General features: G+C 21.0%; 1 protein-coding gene across 1 annotated transcript; it reads left to right on the top strand.

The window, feature by feature from the left end:
- Positions 1-212: 212 nt before the first annotated feature.
- On the top strand, positions 213-27,295 carry LOC135120912 (cytoskeleton-associated protein 5-A-like). The gene is made up of 48 exons (XM_064045241.1): positions 213-224; positions 1,406-1,519; positions 1,612-1,713; positions 2,058-2,147; positions 2,291-2,385; positions 2,881-2,950; positions 3,350-3,401; positions 3,840-3,941; positions 4,011-4,067; positions 4,128-4,330; positions 4,382-4,436; positions 4,500-4,610; positions 5,406-5,470; positions 5,529-5,642; positions 6,022-6,143; positions 6,623-6,698; positions 9,569-9,718; positions 10,201-10,268; positions 12,230-12,297; positions 12,410-12,462; positions 12,655-12,723; positions 12,842-12,908; positions 13,662-13,732; positions 13,855-13,928; positions 13,990-14,086; positions 14,176-14,493; positions 14,550-14,645; positions 14,828-14,908; positions 15,753-15,854; positions 16,348-16,488; positions 18,064-18,192; positions 18,422-18,515; positions 19,902-19,944; positions 20,118-20,182; positions 20,241-20,350; positions 21,364-21,444; positions 21,883-21,946; positions 22,386-22,513; positions 22,802-22,884; positions 23,567-23,676; positions 23,730-23,826; positions 24,003-24,076; positions 24,186-24,307; positions 24,364-24,498; positions 24,744-24,836; positions 25,411-25,471; positions 26,026-26,060; positions 27,221-27,295. The coding sequence occupies exons 1-48, from the start codon at positions 213-215 to the stop codon at positions 27,293-27,295; spliced, it is 4,494 nt and encodes a 1,497-aa protein (XP_063901311.1).

Here is a 27,295-nt window from a genome sequence, read left to right as displayed (position 1 = left end):
AAGGTTTTATTATTATTATTATTATTATTATTATTATTATTATTATTATTATTATTATTATTATTATTATTATTATTATTATTATTATTATTATTATTATTATTATTATTACTTTTAATACTTTTATTATTTATCAAGAACACAACAAGAATCGAACCCTACTTTTAAAGAAAACGAAGTTAATGATTTCAATAACACCAGTGAAAGCTCCGATGAAGGCACGAGTAAGTTTTAGGATTATTTTTATTGCATATACTGTACAATAAGATATATACGAGACTTTATAGAGGAAGGCTTTCTTATGTTTTATATATTTTCTAAATATACTTTTATATATTTGTGAAATTATATATATAACAACTTTTTATACGGGTTATGCAGGTTAAGAAAAATATAAATAATAATTTCAATATTTTTTATATGATAAAAAAATTATGAATATTTTTTTTAAGTTGTTATTATTGTTATTTTTCTTATTAATAAATTTTAGTGGTAATATACTTTTAAGTGCTTACAAATAATACTTGTTATTTTTGTTCAAAATAAAAAAAAAATACTGTTCGTATATATTATATTATAAAAAACTTTTATAACATGTTTGCAAAGTTATCAATTTATTTTTTTCTTTACGACGTTATAAAATATACGTTTGCAATATAATATATACGAAAAAGAAAATATCAATATAGACGTAATAATAAACAGAGGGATTATACTAAATATATTAATACATAAAAAATTATATAAATATTTAGTAAAAACCCCTTTAGTTTTTTTAACATTTCTATATAATAATTTACCTTTAATATTTGTCTTTGAAGTATTGCCAAAGTAAAATAACTTTTGTTACTTTATCTTTTAGAATTTATCTATTTATAATAATATTTTTGGAAATTTTTTGAAAGCTCTTTTAGTTTTTTGTATTCGATAATTTGTATTAATAAATAATATTTAAAAAAAGAAACTTTTATAACTTGTTCCTAAAGTTATTATATTTATTTTTTATTTTTTATATTTAAACATTAATTATTTTTTTTTACACATTAATATATAAGCAAGGGCAGCAGTTTTGGAGGAAATTGATATCCTTCAAAACTTGAATGACTATTTCACAAACATAGTATATTGTTTATGTTTATCACTTTTTTATTATACCTTTTTATATTAAATATAATATTTTCTTTAATATTTTACTTTTTTTTAAAGTATATCTTTTTATTATTTTTCTTAAAAAAATTATTAAAGTTTTATACTAAATAAAATATAGTCTGATAATCTATACTTTTATAAAAAGTATTACTTAATATTATTTTTTATTATTTTATTTATTTTGAAGTTTTGTTGAGCTTTCTGATTTGTATATAACTTTTCCCTCTTTATCTTCATGCAATCATAACGATAAAAGAAAGAAAAAAAATGGTCACTAAAACGCGACGCATTGGAGGAATTGACTAAAAAAGTAACCAATAAAAGGCTAAAGCAGGGCGACTTCACTCCATTGGTCACTTCATTAAAAGAAGTATTTTTAGAGTTATTTTTATGAATAGTGAAGATTTTTTTTTATTGTTTTATTATTTCTTATTTTTTTATTGCTATTATTATTCTGTAAAGTGCCTCGTTGATGTGAATGTGAATGTTTCTATTTCTGCGTTAAACTGCGTTGCTGCTCTTGCTAAAGGTCTGGGAACTGCCTTTTCTTCCTATGGCTTACTCGTTAGTATTTCATATCTAGGCTTTTTTTATTTTTACTTATTATTTATATTTTATATATAAGTAATATTATTAAACTTTTACTTTGTTATTATTTCATTATATGGTGAACAGGATAATAATAAAATTCTTAAAAAAAAAAGTAATATAAATGCGCTATTTTCAAGACAGTCATTCAGAAAGTGCATAAGAGAGTGTAAATACTTGCGAATTGTGAATTATTAGCTGTAAAAATTCTATAATTTGCTATATTTTGGGCTAAACAACTTTTGGGAAAGAACATGTTCAGCTGCATTACTATTATTATTTATATTAACATTATTTCTTTTAATTATTATTTTTGTTAGTTACTTCCTTGCATTTTTGATAAATGCAAAGAAAAAAAGAAAAACGTTTTAGAGCCTTTACGTTGCGCCTTGGATGCTATTTATGAAGTGGTATGAAAACTTTTTTTTTACTTCACAGTAATGCTAAACTTAATTCAAAATTTTCTATAATATTTCAATTTTTTTTATAATATTTTAGCTTTTATATAAAGTTAAATTTTATTATTAATATTTTTTTTATATACAAAAAAAAGGCGGAGATTAGCGAAGTGCTTGAGCTTTGCATAGAAGGTGGGCTGAGCCATAGAAATCCTAATGTGAGGAAGGAAAGTTGTGATTTTCTTACGAGGTACTTTCAATATTATAACTAAGTAAAAGAAAGTTCTAATACTCATTATTTAATTGTTTATTCGTTATTATTATCATTATATAGAAAAGTTGTGATTATCATTAGTTATCTAATGAAATCTGTATTTTTTATTTTTTTATTATTTATAAAAGAATTTAAAATATTTTATTCTTTTTGTATAAAAAAGTTATTATATTATTATTGTTATATATAAAAATTTGTAATCTTTATTTTTTATTATTTATTATTATATAAAAGAATTATAATTTATTTATTCATCATTATAATATAAAAAGCGTTGTGGTTATTATTTTTTTATATATATCAAAATTTGTAATTATTATTCTCATATATTTATTATTAACATTGAAATTCATTATCATTATTGTTATATAAAAAAAGTTATAATTTTTTTACGAAGACGTACCGTTACTTATCTATTATTATATAAAGAAAGTTGTTGATTTTTATAATTTATTTATTTATTATTAATAGAATATTTTGTTCTGTTGATAAGCCCATTCCGCCTACTTTTCGGGATAAACTTTGTTTGTGTTTACAGCAAGTAAGTTAAAATAATAACCAATAGTCGATTACACTTGACTGTTAAGCATTTTTCTAATATTTTAGTGATTGCAAAAAGTATCTTGATAAGAATATTATATAAAACTTTTAATAAATATATTTGTTTACGAATATTATGTATAAATTTGTTTGTTGTTGTAGTAAAAGTAATCTTTTCGGTTTTTGAAGAAGTTTTTAAAATATTTATATTAAGTGAAATAATGGAACCAATAAATGGTGTTCCGTTTCTCTAATGAAACTTAAAATATGAAATAATCAGTTTAATTTATGAATTTTCTTAAAATATAATTATATATTTCATGGAGAAGTAAAAAATACTACTATCATAATGATAAGAGTAATGATAATGATAATGAATAAAAATATTTTTCACTTATAGCTTTTGAATGACAGCACTCCGGAAGTTCGGGGAAGTGCCATGCAAACTTTTGGTATAATTATTTAGTGTGAAAACTTAATTGTTTTCCCCATAAAAAAAACTAAAAGCCTTATTATTGGTTAAATTCGTTTTACATCAAATATAATAATGAATGTGTAAATTAGAGTTACTGTTGACTCTTTTTTTAACATATACTGTGATTGGTTTATATTGTGCTCCAATATAATTGTAACGAATGTGATGATGCAATGTAAATCGGTTGGGCACTTTATAGACATCACTGATTGCTTCATAAATTCATATTATATTAAAAAAAATACTTTATTTTCAATTTTTTGACCAATAGGAAAATTCATGAAACTTTGCTAGAAGAGTTTTACTATAATAATATTGTCATTGTATTTTTGATCTCGTATATATATTTGTCTTTCATTAAAATTACTACCACTACTACTGATAATATATAGTAATAATAATGAATATTTCATAGGAACTCTTATTAAACTTTTTGGGGAGGCAGCTCTTTCAAAGTATCTTAAAGAGTTGGACACTATTAAAACTGCTAAAGTGAAAGAGTTCAGCGATAAAGCAGGTTGATATGAAGGCAGTGAGAGTTTTTTAATGATATAAATTTTTTACTATAATAAAATTGTTTAAAAAGTTGTTAAAGGAATGAAAAACGAAAATGTTATGAGGAATGTTCCCCAAAAACTTATCAGTAACAATTTTGTACTTTTTTTTAATGAATATATTTTGAAAAAGTCCCGTGCATTTATAGAGGAGCCGGCAACCAAGTTACCGGCTAAAGAAAAGCACTTGGCTAAAAAGCCTGCATTAAGCGGCTTGGCCCCCAAACTTGCAAGCAAAATTTCTATTAAGACGGACAGTTTGAAACGTCCTGTATCCAACAAAAAAGTTAACGAAGGAAAACAAAGCGTTACTAAGGAAAGCTGCTCGTCAAACTCTATTGATTATGATAAGGTTATTCATTATATTATTATTGTTACAAACCATTTTATTCTGTTACATAAGAAACCAAAACTTCCCGAAGAACAGCTATTGCAGGCTGAAGAGGCGATGAGAATATGTTGGCCAATAATAATTATTATGTTTATTTTTTATTTCAGCATAATTATAACTTTTATAATAGTGGACTCTACTATTCCCGCTTCTATCAAAACTGGACTGAACAGCAAACTTTGGAAGGAACGCTACGAAGCCTCGAAAGAGTTGCTAAAGTTTTTAGAGAATTCCGTGCAAAGTAAGAAGAGCCTCTTTGCTAAGACCCGTTCATTATTTTCTATGGCTCTTTATATTTATTATTATAATTATTTTTTTTTTATTACAATATTATTATTAGACTTCAATATGTTGTTTTTATTATTCCTTATTTCTTTTGCTGCATTCTTTTGTTTTTGATATTATTTTACTTTATTTGACTTTTCTATTTTATTTTTTATTAGTAATTTTTTTTATTTATCATTTCAAATATGTTTAATTCTTTTATATTTATTTATATTTTTTAATAAAATTGAAAAAAATTCTTGAGATGGAAATAAGATATTTAAATATTTATAATTTAAACAAAAAATAGCAAATATTAATATGATGGAGATATGCACAGAAAATTATGAAATAACTATAATAAATTACTTAGTTAATAATAAAAGTATTTACAATGACTAATATTTTGGATGTATTGATATAAATAGAAACGAAATATACCATTTTTTAAACTTATTTAACCTTTTTTGGTTACGCCATTATTCATTTTTTTATATATCAATTATTTATCGGTATATTATTATTATAAAATATATTTTTTAAGTACATTATCATTATTAAATTTATATAATAGGAAAATATTATTATTTACTATTTCTTATTTGTTATTACTACTAAGTTTTTCTTGGATATAATTATCATTATTCTTATTTTTTACTGTATATTATTATTATTGTCATTATTTATTTATTTAGTAAAAAACATTATGAATATTATTAATTATACACTAATTTTAATTATTCATTATTTTTTATTTTTTTATTTTTTTCAGGTCGATTACCTCTTCAAGCTTTTGCTCATTATATTATTCATTATATAAAAGATACAAACTTTCAGGTTTTCTATTATTTATAATAAAAACTGCTACTCAATATGTTATATTGTTGCTTTTTAGGTTGCCGGTACTCTTTTACAGTGTTTATTGCAACTTTTTAAAACGGGCAAGGTGACTATCCAATCAGTCTCGGTAATTTGCGAGGCTGTGCTAGATAAGCTTCCCGATATGAAGGTGAATTGTATTATAAAAGTTTTTTCTCGAACTTTTATGTAATTTTTTTTTAGCTATTAATATCATTTATGAAATGCTCGCAATATTTTTTGCTTATATAATTGAACTAATAGTTGAGCGGTATAAAAAAAGTTTTTGATAGTAAGCTATAAAGAAAAAAGTTATATAAATGTGTAATCATTATTTTTATACTTTTTCAAAAGGATTATAAAATTTTGAAAGAAATCATCCATATATTATTATCTATTACATATATATTTATTACTTATTTTTCATTATATATATATTGTAGGTAATAATATTCTTTTCATTCTTTTTTTGCTTCTTTTACCCAACAACAACAAAGACAATAATTATAAAAATTTAAAACCCAAAACAGAATGGAAAAGCCGCAGGAGAAATTCTAAAGCTGCTGTGCGAGCGCACCTCATTAAGCCACGTGTTTGAAAAAATTTATGGCAGCGCGCTGGCCCATAAGAATCCCAAAGTTTTATCTAACTGGTTTATATTTTTTTAATGAATAAAAAAATAAAAGAGTATATATTAATTATTATATTATTATAATGATGTTTTAAGAAACTTTAATAGCAAATAATAATAATAATCAAAGTTTTTATGGTATATAATACTTTTAAATAAATACTAAAGTTTAATAATAAAATAAAAGCATAAATATTTATATATATAAAATAAATAATATTCACTGTTTTTCCGTGCACTAATAGTAATATAATTGTGACAACCACTAATTTCTAAGAACTTTATTATACTATACTCTTGTGTATAATCTAGTACAGTTTCATTATAATGGATAGTTTTACGAAACTTCTAATATTTCAATCATTATAAAGATTAAAAATTTATTATTTTTTCTTCCTGTTGCTTCTTTTACTTTTTATAATAATATTTTTTACTCTCCTTCAATTATTTTAGTAATTGCTATTATATATTTATATTTATATATATAATTTTTATGAAAGTTTAATATGGTTGAGTGAAACTATTCAAGAGTTCGGACTGCTTTTAAATTTGGATAAAAGCATATCCTTTGCGAAGGTAAAGTGATAATAATATATAAATTCTAGTAATAGTATTCTTATAAATAATTATACTAATACTATATTAATATTACTTTTATAAGAGTTTATTGTATTTTTTATTATTTTTTTATAATATTTATTTATTATTTTACGTATTTTTTTTTTGAAAATTTATTTGTACCGATCTTTTCTTTATATATATATGTAACATATATATTGCAATATATTAATATTTCATTAAAAAAATTGATTGTTATTTCAGTTATTCAATATTTTATAATCAAGCTGACCAGATATAGTTTTCTGTAGTTTTTTTAATATATATTTTTATTTATTTTAAAATATGTATTATCCACAATAATTCTATTTTTTACTATTTCTATATTTATTTATGAGATTATTTTTGTTAATCATATTTATTTAACTTTTTTATATAAATTTATAAATATTAAAACATATAAATATTATACAAAAAGTAAATAATAGAAAAGTTATAATATTGTGAAAACTATGAAATTTCCTACCAGAGAAATATGCTTTGAAGAACCAATCATGCTACCTACAAGTTTTTTGATCCTTTTTTTAAAGAATAGCTCATTATTATTATACTTATAAAAAAAAGTTTTATTTTAGCAGTAAATCTTTTATAGTATTATATAATACTATTTAGTGTTTACTTGTAGTTCTTTAAAAAATTAAAACCAGTTATCGCTGTTCACTTTGTTTACTGGAAAAGAGCCTTTTTTTAGTAGTATTCTGATTAAAGTTAGTGAAGTTTGTTATTTATTATTTTACATTACGGGGAAAAAACTTTTTATAGCAAAAGCATGAAGATTTTTTTCTATTGTTATAAACTTTTTATATGATCCTCATTACCGTCGCTACTCACTCTTTTTACTAGCGCGGCGTGGCCAATCATATGGCTTAAAGAGATTTTTTTTACGACTAATTGGAAGTTGTATTTTCAACCGGCTTATTAGTGCTTTTTTATTGGGTGATTTCGTTATTTCATCCTTCGCACACATGCTTTCAATTTTTTGGGGTAAACAGCTGAATCGAATTACTTCCAGTCAATAAAACTCTTTTGGGTCGCCCGCCTTTTTTTATATTAAAAAATTCTTCTTTTTATTTATCTAGAAATTGTTAAATTTATATCCAACAAAAATGTGTGAAATTTTTCATAAAAATTTAAATACTATTAACAATCCCAGCAAATTATTATTGCATATTTATGGACGCAAAAGGCACTAAAAATAATGGGCTCTTTTATTATTTCAGAATTTATTGTATTTCTGGTATTATTATCTCTACAAGAGGCAGCCAATAAGCCTACTTAAATTTGAATTAGCCACTCAAATTTGAGAAGTAGATATTGCAAGTTAATGACTTCCTCGTGTGCTTCGTAGAATAGAGCTGGAAAATATATGCTATACATGACGGCCAGACTTAATCTGATTGGATTGTCTTTGCCTTTTTTATACTTTACAAATAATTTAATGATCTAATTTTATTGGCCAATGCACTGCATGTACGCCTTTATTTTATATCCATTTTAAAATGAATTCACGAAAAAGGCGTGCGTTTTCTGCCTGGTTTTGTTTATTATTATATTTACAGCCATTGAGCTTAAGAAATACTGGAATATAAATAATATTTGCTATATTTTTAAATTTAATTATACTTCTTTTTACTGCTTTTTACGTGTTTCATGATCATCATATTTTTTATTGTTCAGCTTAAATTTTATAAAAAATTCTGAAATCTTTAATATTATTGTTATTATTTCTATTTTTTATTGATTGAACAATTTTTTATAGTAGAATTAAAAAAAACAAAAGAAACTAAAAACTTGTATATTTTTTATCTTTTTTGAAGGAAAACTATTTATTCTTATTATTATTATAATTTCTATTTTTGTTAATAAAACACTTTTTTAGTCGTAATAAATAAAACAAAAGAATGCCTTAAAACTTCTATACGTTATTTATAAACTTTTTTTAAGAAAAACTTTTATTAGTATTATCGTTATTTGTATATTAAAGCATTAAAAGATTATTTTTAAAAACTTTTCTTGTAGTAGTGATTACAGAAAAAATTTTATTATCTTATTTTAACTTTTTTTAAGGAAAACTTTTTATTTATAAAAATTTATTAACTACTTTTACTGACGTAGTTTACAAAACAAAAAAACCTTTTTATAATTTTTATTATTAACTAATAATTTAGTATTTTCATTGTTTATAAAATTATATGTTTCATAAAAAAATTTTATCATAACTTTTTTTTAAAGAAAACTGTTATTACTTTTTTATTAATATAAATTTATTTATTAACCACTTTTATTATAGCTATAATAAAGAAAACAAAAGTACCCAAAACTTTTTTTTATTTTTTTTTAATTTTCATTATAATTATTAGTTATAAAATGGTATAATACTACGAATAATCCGGTACTTTTTCGAACGATAACGTTACTGAGGCGGTAAAAAGTACGGTTACTTCCTAAGTGCTTTAGTGATTGGTGTATTAGGATTGTGGTATAACGTTGCAGTGCTTTTCCGGTTATTCTATGGGTTTATCAACAGACCTTTGCCACTCCCTTGAGGGTCTCTTTCGAAGCTTCCTTCACAGTACTTGACGCTAATATAAAAAATAAAAGATACTAAAAACTATACAGACATATTACTTATTAACTTTTATTATTATTGTTATTGATATTATTATATATAAAAATTAATATATCGATATACCAAAAACTATTTATAATAATTAAGTTTTATTATAATCATTATTATTATTATTAATATTATTATATATAATAATTCACTGATTAAGCTACTAAAAACTTTTTTATCTTTAATTTTTAACCACTACTATTATTATTAGAGCTGCTTATGCCATAGCAATCCTATTGTTCGCAAGGAAGCTGTAAAGTTTTGCACGATATTGCGTTTGTTAGCTGGAGCGCATATAGAAGTAAAATTCCAGGAAGTTAAGTCTCCTCTTTTGTTAACGTTGCAATCAGAATTTTCCAAGGTTATCCTTTTTAAAATATTTTATTATTTTTTACTTTATTAACTAAACTTTTATTTATTTATTATTATGTGGAAGATTTACCGTTTCAAATATTTAAAGTAAAGAAAATTATGCGAGTATATATTTATTATTAGTAGTAAGGATCGTTTTAATAAAATTTAAAATAATATATTAATCAGTAAATTTTATGGAAATTGTCTCAATTTTCAAAGAAAATAATAAATATTTTCTTTAAACTTTTTTAAATATTTATGAAGATATCATTTCTGTATTCTGCGTAAGAAAAATTATTGTTGGAAGTTTTTACTTTTAAAACAAATTAGTAGTGATACTATAATAATAATATTTATAATAGTGATAATAATAATAATAATTAATAATAAAACTTTATGTTATTAAAAATTTTCCTTAAACTTAATAAAAAAGTCATTAAACTTTGTAATAAAAGCTCATCTACTTATCTATCATTATTTTTTTTAAAGGTTTCCGGTATGCTCCCCCCCAAGCCCACTAGAAAAATAGAAAACGAAAACTTTCTTCCTGCAGAAAAGTATTTATTATGACAACTTTTTATAAGAATTTACTTTTAACAAAATAATAATAATAAAATTGTTAAAGATATTAATAACTCATCTATAATTTTTTTACATTAATAATGAAAAGAAATAATAAATATGAAAGAAATACTCTTTGGTAATATTTATTATGTATAAAAGTTATAAACTTTATTATTAGAAGAATAATAATTAAAATTCATATCAATGTTTATATAAATGATATTTAGTGATATACATATTTATAAAGAAAACATACATTAAATAAAGTTTACTTAATATTTTATTTTTTATGAGAGTGAAAAATATATATAAAAGAAATATATTTACTTATTAAAACTTATATATATATTATTATTGTTTTATATATAATAATATCACAGAAATAAGGGAATATAAAGTTTTAAAAAATTATAATGAATTTAAAATATATTTAGAGTAAATTTTACTGATATATATAATAATATAAAACAACTTCTTTTCTATCTGTTTTGCTTAATATGAAAGTAATAATAAACTTATATATACGTACAGGGGAACTTTTAATATAGTATATTATAGTAAAATTTATACATAATAGCAAATGACTTAATATAAGTATAAAACCTTTATTTCTTTTAATTGTTTTACGTCATGTAAAAATAATAATAAATGAATATTTATGAAAGTATACTTTAACATTAATAAAGCCAGAAAAATTTTAAATAGAAAATATATATTATTTATGAATTCTAAATATAATAAATATAAAACTTTTTCTTTCTTTTCTTTTACTTTATATAAAAGCAATAATAAACTTAGATATTTATTAGGGAAACATTTAAACCAATAAAGCCAGTAAATATTACTGGGAATAATATTATAATTATAATTTCATTACGTGAATTTTATAAATAATATATAATATAATAAATAAAAACAACTCTTCTTGTATTCATTTAATAATAACCTTTTTTGTATATTTAAAGAAAACTGTTAGCTGAAACTATTACAAAAATAAAATATAATAATAGTGAATCCAATATTTTATTAGCAAATATATGAAAAGTATATTTCTTTAAAGAAGACTTTAATAAAAATATATAATTACTATAAAATATTATAATAATTAAATTTATTATTCGTAAATATACATAAAGTAAATAGAAAACAATTTTTTTAAAACTTTTTAACTTCATATGATCGTAATAAGAAACTTTTACGCAAACTGTAAAAAATTTTCAAACCAATACAAATTTTTATAATTATTTTAATATTAAATAAATAAATAAGTATATGTATTATAAAAATAAGTATATTTACATTGGCAGGTATTGGTTTGTATATATAATGATTATATACAGATCAATATCTATACTTTTAGTTATAAGTTATATTAAAAGTAATAGCAATTGTTATATTGAAGTATTAATAAAAGCATGTGTTTTAAAAAATCTATGATCAACAATAATAATAATCATAAATTTTACTTTATATGGAACAGTATTATTTTTTTATTAATAAAATAAAAGTTATGATGGTAATCTTTAAAAAAGTAATGAAAAACTTTTATTATAGTAATTTACTAGTTTATATCTCTTTTATAAAAGTTTTTAGTAGAGTAAATCTATAACAAAAACTATATTTTACATGGAAAAGTGTTTTTTAATTGATATAATAATAGTTATGATAATAATATTAATGAAAGTAATAAATAATTTTTATTATATTAAAGTAATAACAATTTATTAGTTAAAAACTTTTTTATAACAGTATTATATATTTATAAATATTTTTTAATAAGCGTTTACATATCTTAAAATCATTAAAAAATTTGCAGTTTTTATATAGTCTTGCACTTTTCTTATTATTTTACATTAAAGTATTTTTTTGTTGCGACTTTAATGACGTACACAGTAGCCAATCTATAATATTTTTTTGCTTTTTCACCAATTTATTGTTTCATTTCCACCATTAGTGAGACAATATCTACTGTGGAAGCGGCAAGAACGGATATTCGAGGCTTCCTAGCAAAAGAACATATTTGTATATTATCATTATCATTACTGTTATTATGATTTTTCAAGTTTTTTTGTGTAGTGATATTGCTCTTGTACTATTATTTATATATTTTTTATATTATTTATTTTTATAATAGTAAAAGATTTAAAAGATAGTAATTGGCGCACGCGGAACGAAGGAATGCTCAAGGTTTCTTAAATTTCATTACTCATATTATTTCAATTTCTATTAGAACATATAAAATATCTTTATTAATATACTTTTTATAAATATTAAAAAGACAAAAAATATAAAATATTTTTTGATGTTATAAAAAATAATAAATTAATAGTAAGAAAAGGTTTTTTATATTAATTTTATAATAACAAATATTTTTTTTAGCTTCAAAAAGTTTTCGCAAAGGCCAACTTTTGCGTGGAAGCGAACATAGGAGAACTACCAGAAACTTTGGTAAGTAATTTGGGTTCTATTCACTGTTTTTTGTACCGATAAAGGTATTTACTACCAGAACACTTGATATTATTATTTGCTGCTTGTTAGTAATTACACAATTTTTTTAACATGCCAGTATCCACGACTATTTGATACAAATAAGAACCAAGTTGCTTTGGCTCTCCACGTGCTTGGTGATATGGGTATGACCAAATTTTTGGGGATTGAATCTCTTTATAATTATGCTCTTTTAACCAAGTGCACTCATTGGGCTCTGCTTTTACAAAATATACCAAAAAATACATACCTGCTGTTTTGGTATGAATGGAACTTCATTTTGCAACTTTTTAAATTTAAATATTGTTGTGGTGTTTTTTTTTTAAACTTTTTCTATTTTTTATGAAAAACTTACTTTTCATTATTTTATGAGAATTGTCTCAGCGATAACAAAACAAACGTTCGAGAAGCGGCGCTAAAAGTATTAACCGCAATATCCAATGAAATAGCTTTAGAAAATTTGTTGGGTATAAGTTTAATTATCACTATCACTGCCACTAACTATTGTTTAATATCCATTCATTATTTTTAACGTACATTATAATAATTTATATATATATCATTAGTACGCTTTATCTCTTATACCTTATTACTTTATATTTTTTCTTGCTGTTGAGTATATTAGTGAACGATTTGTGTTATTTTATATATTATTTATATTTTATATGTACTTTTTAATATTTACTGCGTATCTTTTATTATATAATACTTGACATACTTTAATATTATTGTTAATTATAATATTTATTTAATTATTGTTGATTATTATTTTTAATATTCATTTATATTATTAATATTTAAAAAAAACGAAGGGAATGAAGACTTTTCAAAAGCACTTTTACAACCTCAACCTCTTCTTCGTGCGGAACTACTTTGCTGGCTTTCTTCTTATTTTTCAGAAAAGCCTTCAAGTAAAGCTCTGACTGAGACCGCTTCTCAGCTATTGGCCCCTGTTATTCACTGTTTTGAGGTTCCTTTATATGAATGGTTGATTGATTCAATAAGAGTACATTTTTTGCGTATCATATACTTTACCTTTTTTATAAATACCTACGTATTCTTTTTACCTTTAATTCTGTACTACCCTGCAAGGACCGTAACGCCGACGTACGCAAAAAGGCGGGCACGTTGCTTTCTATTTTTATGAAGTATTTGAATTATGAAAGGTTTTTTTTCCTTCATATTTAGTGTAGTTGAAGTTTACCTGCATAACACTTTACAAAACAGTATAAAAAGTAAAGTTGAGACAGCGCCAATCAGCAAGTTTTCTATAACATATGCACTTTCTCTTTTGGAAAAAGCAAAATCTGGCTCTGAAGTTTCTGTTAAAACTCTTAATATATATAAATACTAATATTGATAGCAGTTAAAAAAAGTTTAGATATTAACTTTTTTCCTTAATTTTTTTGCTAGTCTTCTCCCAACGAATCAAAACTCTCTTATTCCACGCGTCCGTCAGCCCCCGAAAATACAACGGCATCGTCAGAAGAGCCCGAAACGATCACTTGCCAATACCATTCTCTAACTAATGAAGAGCAGATTCCGCATGCTTGGCCATTAGTAGAGTCTAAGCCAATGAAACAACCCGCTTTTGAAAATTCTAACTCTGATATGAGGGTTTTTGTGTTTGATCCAGACGATAGCAGCATCTCATTCGACATTATTGTATCCCATCACCATTCAGTTGATGTTAATTTGTTGAAAAAATTGATGTTGCAATGCGTGCAACGTGTAATATATTATTTTTATTACTAAGACTCTCCACTTATATTCTTTCTACTTTTAAGGCACTTTTTTACCAACTTTTTAGTGAAGCCAATAGAGAAAAGTTAGAAGGGCTGCAAACTTTATGTGAAGCATGTTCTTCTGAACAGAATAATAAAGTTGTTTATTTATTAAAAAGTTTTATACAGAATTTTTACTTTTATACAAAGATATTTTTTTATTTAGTGATGTCTAATAGAATAATTTTACAATAGTAACAAAAAAAGTGATATAATATCTTTTTAAGTAATAAACTATTCATAATTATTATTTTTTTATTCTTTAAAATTTTTCTTTATAGGCTCTTGTCAAATGTTTACCTCTTTTATTATATTATGCAAATTGGCTTTTAACACTTCCCTCGTCGCCGCTTCATTTAAAAGTAAAAAAGTTTTATAATATATATAATATAAAATAATAGTAATTATATTAATAAAAATTATAAAAATAAGTTGAAAATATTAATTTTTTTTATTAATATATAAATAATAAAAGTTTTAACCAATTTTTATAAAATAAATAAAAAATAAACAGTTGAATAATAATAATTTATTAAAGTTTTCTTTGAAATTCAATCATGATAATTTTTGTTCAAACAAATATTATTATTGTTTTAAAAATATTATATTAATAATTCCATTATGAAATTTTTTTATAAAAAATTTTATGTTAAAATTATTCAAATAAAGTTATTAAGAAAATTTTTATTAAATTTATTAAAATAATAAATGTATATTAATTGCGTATTTATTCTTATTATTAAGTATTAACAAGTTATATATAAAAGTATAATGATGCTATTGATAATAAAATTGAAAGAAATCTTTTCATAAAAAGTATAGAACATGAAAATTCTAACGGGGTTTTTATCTGTAATGTAATATTAATAGAAGTTTAAATACAGTAAAAGAGTAATTATTGCTATTATCATTATATAATAAAATTCAAAAGATCTTTATATAAGCATAGTATCAGATGATAAATTCGTAAAAAGGTTTTTCTTTAACAAATCATAATAATAGTACAGTTTTTATACAATAAAAGGGTCATAATTACTGCTACTATCATTGTTATATAATAAAATTTAAGAGAAATTATTATAGAAAGTATGTATACTGAAAAATATTAAAGGTATTTATTTAAAATATAGTAATAATAATTATAATAAAGTTTCTCTCCAATAAAAAGATTACTGTTATTACTATTATAATTGTGAATATATTAAGGCACTTGAACTTTTAGAAAGCCTTTTGAACTGGACTTCTTATTTTGGCGGGCGGCTCAGCGATCAACAGATTTCTTTGTTTATTGGAGCGCTTTTTGAAAAAGTTTTCTTATTATTATTAATATTATTTTTAATACTTTATTATTATTATCGATAAACCTTATACTAAAACTTTTTTTATTTTATTATTTAAAAAATAAATTTCTTTATAGTTTACATAAATAAATTTCTTAAGCGATTATATTTTCTTAAAACTTTTTTATTTTATTATTTGAAAAATAAATTTCTTTATAGTTTATATAAATAAATCTCTTAAGCGATTATATTTTCTGAAAACTTTTTTATATCATATTATAATTATTATTTATGAACCTTTTTTTATTAATTATTTTACTTTTTAAAATATAAATTTTTTCTTTAATATTATAATTATTTGAAAATCTTTGTTTAAATATTTTTCTCTTCATTATTATTTATCCGTTTCCAATATTTATTACTATTTTTATTAATAATGTATTTCTATTATTATCATTCATATATTATCTTAAAACTTTCTCTGATCATTATAATTATTAACTTTTATATATATTTTAAAGTTTGAAGACGTTTCTACCTGCGAAAAAGCTAAACTTTTGCTACGCACGTTGTGTAGTTGTTATCCCTCTAATAAAGTTTTTCTTCTTCTTCTGGAAGCTGCAAAGTCGGAGAAAATGCTTATACGAAAACTTTGCTTTGAGGTATAATGTTATTTATTTATTTCTTCTTATTTTTATATTATCATAATTATTAACTATAGCACTATCAAAAAGTTAGTTCTTTTATTTACATTAAATTTTTATAAATATGAATATATATATATTTTTGTAACGAATATCTATAAAAAATAATACTTTTATTATTATGGCATTAATATAGAACTTTAAAGAAAATTCTATTTAAATATTTATCACTATAAATATTAAATTATTATAAGAAAATTTATTAAATATCATAATATAAATATCCATAATTTTATAATAAGTATTAGAATATCAATATTATAGTTATGAAATTAATGACTATATCAAAACAGATATTTATTAATTCTTATAATAAATATTCAGTTGATATTATTATTATTATGAGATTCATATAAATTTTAAATATTAATATATTTATAATTTTTATAACAAACTTAAATATAATAATACTATTTAAATTAACTTTATATAAATATATTCATAATTTAACGACTATTTTAATACTAGTGCTATAGTTATTTCATCTTAGGCAGGTTCTAGCTTACATGTGATCTCGACAAATTGTGTTATACTTCCAGGTTTCCTACGGTTTGACAATAAAAGATTCTAGGATTTGTTCTGTGTCATCTCTTGCATCTGTTGTTGATATACTAGCCGGATTGTGTCCGTCCTTTGATCTTTGAATCATATAAATATCTATCATCCCTCGTTGATCCGGCTGGGCCTGTGCTGAGCTTCCATTGTTTCACTTTTTAATGAGAAGCATCTGGGTGGGTTAAGCGAGATTTTATACTGCACCTTAACAGAGGCGAATAGTTCCGGATGATAGCTATGGGTGTGCACTCCAGTATTTGACTCAAGCGTCACGAGTTAAAAGGCTACCTCAGCGAGCAATCTTAAGTTGCACTATTGGTGCTTTATCTCGTCAGTGATACATTATTTGTATTGTATTAGTTAGTGCTCTGGTATTACTTTACGAAAATTGTATCTATATATTAGACGTAGATACTCTTTGGCTGAGGTATTTTGGCTAAATTAATAAGTTCTTGCTTCTAATATATAGTGCAATGGTTGTATAATAACATATAACGAAACGTTGTTACAATAGTGCTATTTACTAAAGTATACTTTATGGACACAATATCGGGGGGAGGCCGCCTTATATATATACATACACTGGTAAATAGCGCTATTGTGTCAGTATACTTTATGTCCTAATATTATATTACTGCATCATTAATGAGAAGCCGGCATTTTTTTTAGCCACAACATATATGAATATATTAATACTATTATTATGACTTTTATGTTAATATTAATGAAAGTATATAGTTTATAAAGTTTTATATCAAATATAAATTTTTTTTTATTAATATGATGAACTTTTTATATACTTTTAAAAAAATAAATATATGGAATACAAAAGTTATTAAAAAGTTTTTATACTAATCATAAAAAATTTATATTACGGCTATTATAAAATTTTATTTATATTTATATTATTTACAGAAATAAATAATGATAATATTTCTTTTTATTATTATTATTTACTATTTATATTTATTTTTATAGGAAATGGAGGGCGTTCTTGAGAAGTACGGAATTACTATTCTTCCTAAAAACTTTTTGGAACTTCTTCTTTTTGCATTTGACTCTGAAGATAAAAGTGTGAAGCGTTCCGTTTTTTCTTTTTTTAAAAAAGTTTATTTATTTATGATTATTATTTATTAATATATTTATAATAAAAATTATACTGTTTATTATTATTACTTTTTTTAATCTTCGTAAACCTTATATTTTTACTTTTTTAAGTTATTATTATTATATGTTTATTATGATAATAAAATTTGTTACTATAATAATATTTTTAATTTATTTAATTATTGGTTATAATTATATTTTTCATTATTATAATTTTATAACTGTTTAGTGTTATAGCAAAGTTGGACCGAAAATGCTTGAAAAGTTGAAGGGTTTATCTTATTCTTATCATAAAATTCTTTGCATAGAGCTTGGCTTAGGCGGTAATATATATTATTATTATTATTATGAGCCCTTTAAAAATTGTTATAAAATATTACATCATAGAGCGATAAAAAGTTTCTACTTTTATGTTTTATTATTTTTATTTTAGATTACACTTATAATTTTATGTAACGTTTTGCTTTGGTTCTTTCATTTATAAATCAATATATATATATATATAGTTTTTGTTTATAAGAAAAAATGTTTTATTATGTATTGTTATACTTTTAGGTATTTATTTTTATATAAATATCTGTAAAAAGTTTTCATTACAAAATATTTTTTATGTAGCGTTAAGCTTTATTTTTTTATTTTTAATATTCAAGTTTTTTATTATGTTCTTAAAAACTTTTTATATGTAGCGTTACGCTTTAGTGCTTTTATGTATATATAAATGTATATAATTTTTATTATGAAAGTGTATATTTTTATACTTTCTTTGTACTATTGTTGAAGTGTTATAAATACATTATAATTTTTTTTTATAGGACAATAAGATGTGTTAACTTTCATGCTTTAGTATTTTATTTCTGCTCATAAATATATTTAATAAATATTTTCTTCGTTTCAAAATTGTCGAATGTGTTTTAAATAATTTGTATAAATATTTTTAATATAGCAATAATAAGTTTTTAACTTTTTTGTTCAGTTTCCGCATATAGTAAATATATATATTATATAACTTTTTCTTATTTATAAATAATGAAAATTTATTATTTCTATTCATGTATATTAAAAACATTTTACTTTTTGGCTTACTGTATACATATTTCTTATACTTGTATTTTATAATAAAAATTTTGACTGGATGGGCTAATGGTTATTAGAACTAGACGTCGTTGAGCTTTTTCGCTCTTTCGCTAATTAGCCAGATTTATGCGTGACTGTTTAAATAAATAAAAGTGTTATAAAAAATAATAATAGTTATTTCATTAAAAAATATGTTTTTGTTAACAGCAATTAACTTAGATTTTATAATTTTTTATAGTTTGTTATTATGTAACTTTTCTGTTTTAAGTAAATATATATTATTATATAAACATTTTTTTTATTAACAATTTATTTTAACACTTTTTTGTTATATTTGTTGAAAGTTATCAATTATATTTTCATTTATATTATAAATAAAGTTTTTTATTACTTTTTTCTAAATAAGTTATCTTTAACTTTTTTGGTATTATTTATTATATTTATATTTATTTCATTTTTGCAAATCACAAAATGTTTCATTAAAAAAACAAAGTAGCCGACCTTTTTTAAGAAAGTTATAAGAAATAAAAGAAACAAAATGTATAAATAAAAGTATTTCGTATACTAAAAAAGTAAATTTAATTTTTTTGTTACTTTTGCTTTAATTTGTTAATTTTATTTTTTGTTATATTTAGAAGCTGAAACCGCTTTAGAGAAGAATTTTAGTGTGAACCAAAAGTAGTATTATATTGTTATTATATTAATATTTATTTATTATAATTATTTATGAATATAAATTTAAAAGTATTTTTAGAGGAAATATAGTTAAACAATAATTTAATAGTAAAAAATAAATAATATTTAAATAAATATTCATTATTATTATTCTCATTATTATCACTTATACGTAGAAGCAACACGACTCTCTCAACTAATGAACCCAATAATCCCGACACCACTGCGGTGATTGGTTCAGGTGATCACTAAAAGAGCTATAAATTTGATAAAGAGCCAATACTGTTTATTTTAAGTAGAAAGCAAATCTCTTGATTTGTTGTTGATTGATATTTTAAATGTGGAAGATATTACTTCGACGATTTCTTCCTTGGAAGACCTTCAACGTCGACTACTTTCTACTAATAAAGTAATATGAAAAGAAAATTAATATTTTTTTAATAAATATCCATATTATTTTTAATCCGATAATTATAAAAAAATGTATAATAGGTAAATATTTATTAAAAAATTTCTTTAATAATACACAATTGATAACTAATAATAGGCAATATTTATAATGCTATTATGTAACAAGAATAAAAGTTTTTTAAATAATAATAGTTAAAAAATTTATTATAATGTTGATATAATTATAAATAAAAATAATGAAAAGTTATTATTTCGATTATTTTTTTACTATCAAAGTACTAACAATGTAATAATAAGTAAATAACGAGACAAAAAATCAATATTAAAAGATATATCATTATTATTTATGAAAACTTCTAAATTTTTTATTTTAGTTTTTATAATAATAAATAAAAAAATTAAATTCAAATATAAATATAAATGTAAGAATAATAATAATGAAAAGTAAATATTTTGACTATTTTCTAATAAAGTATAAATAAATAACGAGTCAAAAAATAGATATTAAATGATATGAATATTTATGAAAAATTTTAAGATTTTATTCTTTTTAGAATTTTTATTGATAACGCTTACAATATTTAAAAAGAATTATTAAGAAAATTTTTTTCTTGTTAAAGTTATATTGAATTTTATTAGCGGTGTTACTATTATAAAACTTTTTAATGAAGTTATTATATATATATATATATATTACTTTAAGTACTTATTTTTAGTATTTTATAAATAATAATTATTAATAATATTATATGTAATAGGGGGTAAAGAGAAATACCAGTATTATAATAAAGGAATTAATAAAAATAATAAATATTACACCGAAGTAATGCATAAATATTTACAAAAATTATTAAGAACTAACATAAGATTTTATCGTTAGTATTTTTCACTGAAAGCAATGAACTAATATTTTAAATTCCAAAAAAATCATAAAAATGTTATAGACAATAATAATTGAAATTTATAAATTTATAGCCAATTAACAACAAAAAAAAAATAATTTTTATAAAGGAGGTGGCGGATTATCCCTTTTCAAATATTCTAATGCCTTTAACTATACAACTGAAGTTTTCTTTGAGAAAGATTCGCGATGTACGTTTTTATTATTTTTTTTGTGTATAATTATGATTATATTATATTCTTACTGCTTTTTTTATTATTTGTGTCTAATTCTATATATATTTTATTTTATCTCTTAATATTATTATGGCCCGTGTACAATTTTATATACATTTCCTTAAATGCTTTAATACAGTTATATTCAGTATGTAATTATATATATATATTAATTATATTCCTTTAATGATATTATTATTTGTACGTATTTATTAAATTTCTTTATACTTTTATTATCATTATGTATACAATTTTATATAAGTTTAAATATATTTCGTAATACACTTATTATATGAATATAATTTCTTTAATTTTATTATATACTTAATAAGGATCTTGTTAATATTTTATAATTATATTTAAGTTTTATTATATTGTATAATACTCCCTATTCCTCATAAACAAACATATTAGTCTGCATTATCTAATCATCCTGATGATATTAAGAACGAAATACAACTTTTTCGCGCTGTTTACGGTCTTATTATTATTATTATTCTTATTATTATTATTTATTATTATATAAAGCTTTTATAATAAATCCTTTAAAAAATTTAGCACTGTATAATATTATTATTTCTTTATAGTTTTATATATATTAATAAAATAGTATTAAAAAAATTTGATTTATATATTTAAATGAAAAAAAGAAAGAGCGATACTTTTTTATTATATAATTTAATATATATTACTAAATAATTGATTTAAAGCGACAAAAATAAATATAAAACATGAAAATTTGAATATATGGATGTTATAGATAAAAATATGGAAGAATTATGTATTAAATATAAAAGTTTGGGTTTAAATATTAATACTAATAATATGTTAGATATGTCAACACATAATAAAAGTAAAAATTTATATTATACATTTTTTGGGCCATTTTAATATTATCATTTCCCCCCCTTTCTTAGGTGCACTCGTGGTCTTAATAGAGCGCCACGGCGGTTTTAAAAGCATCACTAGCGAGGAATTATCTCCGCTTATTCGGGAAGTTTTGTCTTTTTTGTCCAATCAAACTGCCTGCGTTACTTGTGATGCGGTTCAATGATACTTGTTTATTTAATTTATTATTTTGTTTTCCTTTTTTTCTTTTTTATTTATTTGTTATTAATATTATTATAAATCATCTTGATTTATTATTATTTTTGTTCTTCTACTTAAAATTTATTATTAATATAGTAAATTATCTTTTTAATTTTTTTGTTTCTATATTCTTCTAAATATTATTATTATACCTTTCTTCTATATATTACTTATAACTGTTTACTTATTTGTTATTATCATCTTTTTTAAAGAAAATTTTCTCAAGTTTTCCCCTCTTTTATAGCACTTTGGGCCTCTTGTTACTAGAGCTGTTAATGATCTGGCCTCACACATATTAAAACTTTCCGATAAAACTATTATGTTGTGGTAATTTTTTTTTTAACCTTTTATAAAAATAACGAAAAGTAATAAATATAAAGTTAAAAACTATATTAAACTTTTGTAATTAATAATAAAAATTATATTAGCAAATATCGAATAGGAATAAGTAAAAGTGAAAAACTTGAAATTTGTAAATAGTAATATAAAAATATTTAATTTAAATATTTTCATTTCATTTTTTTAAGTATTTTATTAAATTTTCTTTTTTAATTTTTATGAATTTATTATGATTAATAAACGTTTCGTAACATTTTTTGTGCGACACTATTTTAAACTTATATATTTCTTACTTTTGTTTAAAATAATTTTATTTTTTAAGTTTATATATTAAATATATTTTTTCATTTTCTAATTCACTAAAAAATTATTTAACTGTGCTTCATTATTTATACTGTATTTTTTTAATTTTTTTTTACTTCATTCAAAATTGTGAAGTTTTTCTAATTTTTTTTGGTCCCTTTTTAATGGATACTCTTCATTATTATTTCCCTTTTTCTATAGTAAATAATGTTATTATTCACAATATATTTTGTACTAAAACATTCTGAATTTTATAACAAATATATATTTTTAATTATCACCAAATTTTTTATTTTTCTTTCTATTTAATTTTTTACTTAACTTTTCTTAGTACAATTCTAATTCCATGTGTTTTTATATTTTCTAGCACATTATTGGACCTTCTCACCGAATCAGCTAGATTTTCAGATGTGAATTTTGTTCATTTTGTCTTGAAGGGCATGTGGAAGTTATGCAAGCCAATGAAGGATAAACCAGGTTCGTTATATTGCCTTTATTATTTTATTTCATTATATTTCTGTTATCATTAGAGCTGGTGATGTCATTGGACTGGAAAGTGATATACGCCTCGCTTAACCAATTTTTTAGGGCGCATCCAGCAAAATGTTGGCAAGAAATATTTTGGAGGTACTATTTTTTATATTCTCCTAAACCGTTATAAATAATTATATAACTTAAGAGTTTTTTTAGGGCTTGTTTTTTTATTTATAAAAAATAAACTTCATATGCAGTTTTCTCATATTATTTTTTGAAAATAGTATATTTCATTTTTTTTTTAATATTTTAATATTTGTTTACCTTAGAAATAAAGAAGAAGATCAGCCTTGCCGCACTGCAAAGACTATTGTTTCTTTACCAGTGCGATATTTTCCTGCAGGTTTCATTATTATTATTATTATTATTATTATTATTATTATTATTATTATTATTATTATTATTATTATTATTATTACTATTATTATTATTACTATTATTATTATTATTAGAATATATAGAAAACACCTTAAAGGAACTAAATGTTAAAAAAGGAGAAATGCTATACGAATATGCTTTAAAATTTATTCGAATTAAAAATCCGCAATATCAATTTTCTTCTGCTTTCACAAAAGTATAACTTCCTTATAATTTTTTTGGATCTATAAAAATATTAACAATTTTTTTAAGTGCCCTGAACAAGAAGTCAGTGATTGTAATGAATCTGAAATTGCGCCATCTACACTCGCATTGGTCAGAAATATTTTTGAGCGTTTAGAAACAAAAATTAGGCAGCCGGCATTCGAGGAATGCGAGCTTCAGGAGGTTTTTATATCATTCTTTATAATTTTATTTATATGTTTATTGGCTTTTCAATATATTATTTTTCATTCGCTGTACTTTTTTTTATAAATTTGTTTAGTGATATTGATTTATTTAATATATTCCTTCAGTTCAAACAGTTTTTCATTATTTTTTTAATTATTATATAAATTACTATAATAATTACTTTTAAACTTTAGTTTATATATATTTTTTTGCTATATATATTTATGATTTTTATTGTTTAGCTTGTAAAAGAACTTTTTCGAATCCAACGAGAGTTTCCTGAAAGTTTAAAAGTACTACCAAAGCTTATTAATAAGTTTCCTAACTTTTATAAAGTAATTATTTATTTTTTTACTTTTTTATATTGCAACTATTTTTATATAATGTTTGTTATGAAATATTTTTTTTTATTTTATGTATAAAAAGTTTATTATATTTTACTTGTTCATGTATTTATACTTTTAAATAAATATAAGTTTACATCTTTACTGTTAAGTATATTTAATTTACGTTTTTCTAATTTTTTAATGAAAATTTAATATTAATATTTTATTGCATTTTTTCTACATTTTTAGTGTAATTTTATAGTTTAAGACTAATTTCTTTAGTGATTATTTTATAATATTTTTTACTGCCTTTTCACTTTTTTCTTTTTTTTGAATAAATTTTTTCTAATAGTGTCTATATATTGCTCGAGTGTTTCGTTATACTTTTTGTTTTTTTTTGCTTTAGTTGATATTAAGTACACTTTAAGTATGTGCTAAACTTTTTTACTTCTCGTTCATTAAATTCATTGTTATTATCATTTTTATATATTATAAAAGATTTATATTACTGAATTTTCTTTGATATTATTGTTTTTACTGCATATTTACTTTTCATAAATAATACGTTTATAAATATATATAGACATACATTCGTCGCAATCTTGATTATATGCAGCACGAGCAAAACAGTTTATTAACTTCTTGTAATGAATATTATATATTTAATTTTTTATTAGTTATTTATTTTTTATAATAAATATAAATTTATTATTGTAAAACATTAATTTTTTATAACGGAAATTTTATTTTGCCATTATTGAATACTTTTTGAGTATTTTTTACTTTTTTTTTTTTATAATAAAAAATAAAATATGAATAAATACTTTATAAATATTATAACAAGAAAAAATATATATAAAATATTAATATATAAATATTGGATAAAAATATAAAACTAGTAATACGAAATGAATAAATAATAATTTTATAAAAATATATATTTTTATAAAAACTTTGATAATAAAAAAAATTTAATAATTGATTTTATTATTTTATTATAAAATAATTTTATAAATTTAATATAACTAGTTCCTTTTGCTCTTTTATAAGAATTTAATATTAACTTTTTATGCTAAATATACTAAATTATAAACTATTCTTTTAAATATATCCAATAAATCACAAAAACATAAATCTTTTATTCATGTACCAGTTCACTAATATAACTTTATTCATTTTAAATTTTTAACTTTTTCAGCACTTCCACTGCAGGGAAAAGCTTTTTTAAATGAGGTACTATTTTTTTTGCGACTGTGATTAGATAACTCTATAACTTTCATCTCATTACAGTTTTATGTTTTCTTTTATTTATTCTAAATTTAGAATGCTTAAGTCTTTTCATTAAATAAACTTTTGTTTTCCACTATGATTTCACAAATTATTTTTAATAAGAAATTAAAATTTATTTTTTTTATTACAAAAGCTTTTGTTAATGAATTTTATTTTAACTACATTCTTAATAGTTTATTTTATAAAAAATTTGCTATGATTATTTCTCATTGTGAAAGCTGCTTTTAGTAGTAACTTTTATTTTACTAATTTAATATTTATTTATGTACTAAAAATTTTAGAATAATTATTTTTTTTACTATAAGATTTTTATTCGTAACTTTTATGTCACTACATTTTGATGTAATAAAGAAATTTAGAATGATTATCTTTTTTTACTAAAATACTTTCATAAACTTTTATTTCACAGCAATATTTAATTTTTTTATTTAATAGTAAATTTAGATTGCTTTTTTCTTTCCTTTAAGGTTTTTATTAATAACGTATATCTATAATTTTATAAATTTTTTGTGTTTTTTTCCAATTTAAAAAAATAATTTTATTAATAATTTTAATTTCGCTCTAATTTTACAAGAATTTTTACTTCTGAAAATTTTAATTTTATTTTTTTCATTAAAAAAGATTTTATCAATAACTTTTGTTTCATTGCATTTATAATTTATTTTTTTACTATATTTTTTTAATATACCCATTAATAGGTAAACTTTTTTGTATCAATTCAATAGTTTTATTAATTTATTAAATAAAAATAATAGAAACTATTTTTCGTTACAACTTCATAATTTCTTTAAATAAATTAGCATTTTTCCAATTTGAAAAAATTAGGATGCTTGTTTTAAAACAATATATATATATATATATTTTTAAAAATCTTTTACTCAGGAATTTTATTATATTACAGTTTTACTAATGTTTTTTAAATAGCATTATTTAGTTTATCAAGAAATTTAGAAAGGCATTTTTAATTTAATAAATTTTTTTAAGTGAATTATTTCATTATAAATTTATAGACTATTGAATTATACAAATTAGTTCATTACTTTACTTATTTCTAATAAGACAATTTTAATTATTAAATTAATTTTTTTTAAAAAAAAATTCAGACAAGCGGCAAAGATGAAATAACGGCGAGACTCGATAGACTAAAAAGAGAAACTTTTATGGACGTTGATAAATAA

This window comes from Zophobas morio, unplaced genomic scaffold, assembly GCF_036711695.1.
Source record: "Zophobas morio isolate AGI-343-1 ecotype UQ-CSIRO unplaced genomic scaffold, CSIRO_AGI_Zmor_V1 ptg000450l, whole genome shotgun sequence".
NCBI lineage: Eukaryota > Metazoa > Arthropoda > Insecta > Coleoptera > Tenebrionidae > Zophobas > Zophobas morio.
The sequence above is the reverse complement of the archived record's forward strand: the minus strand, read 5'-3'. Positions and strand labels throughout refer to the sequence as shown.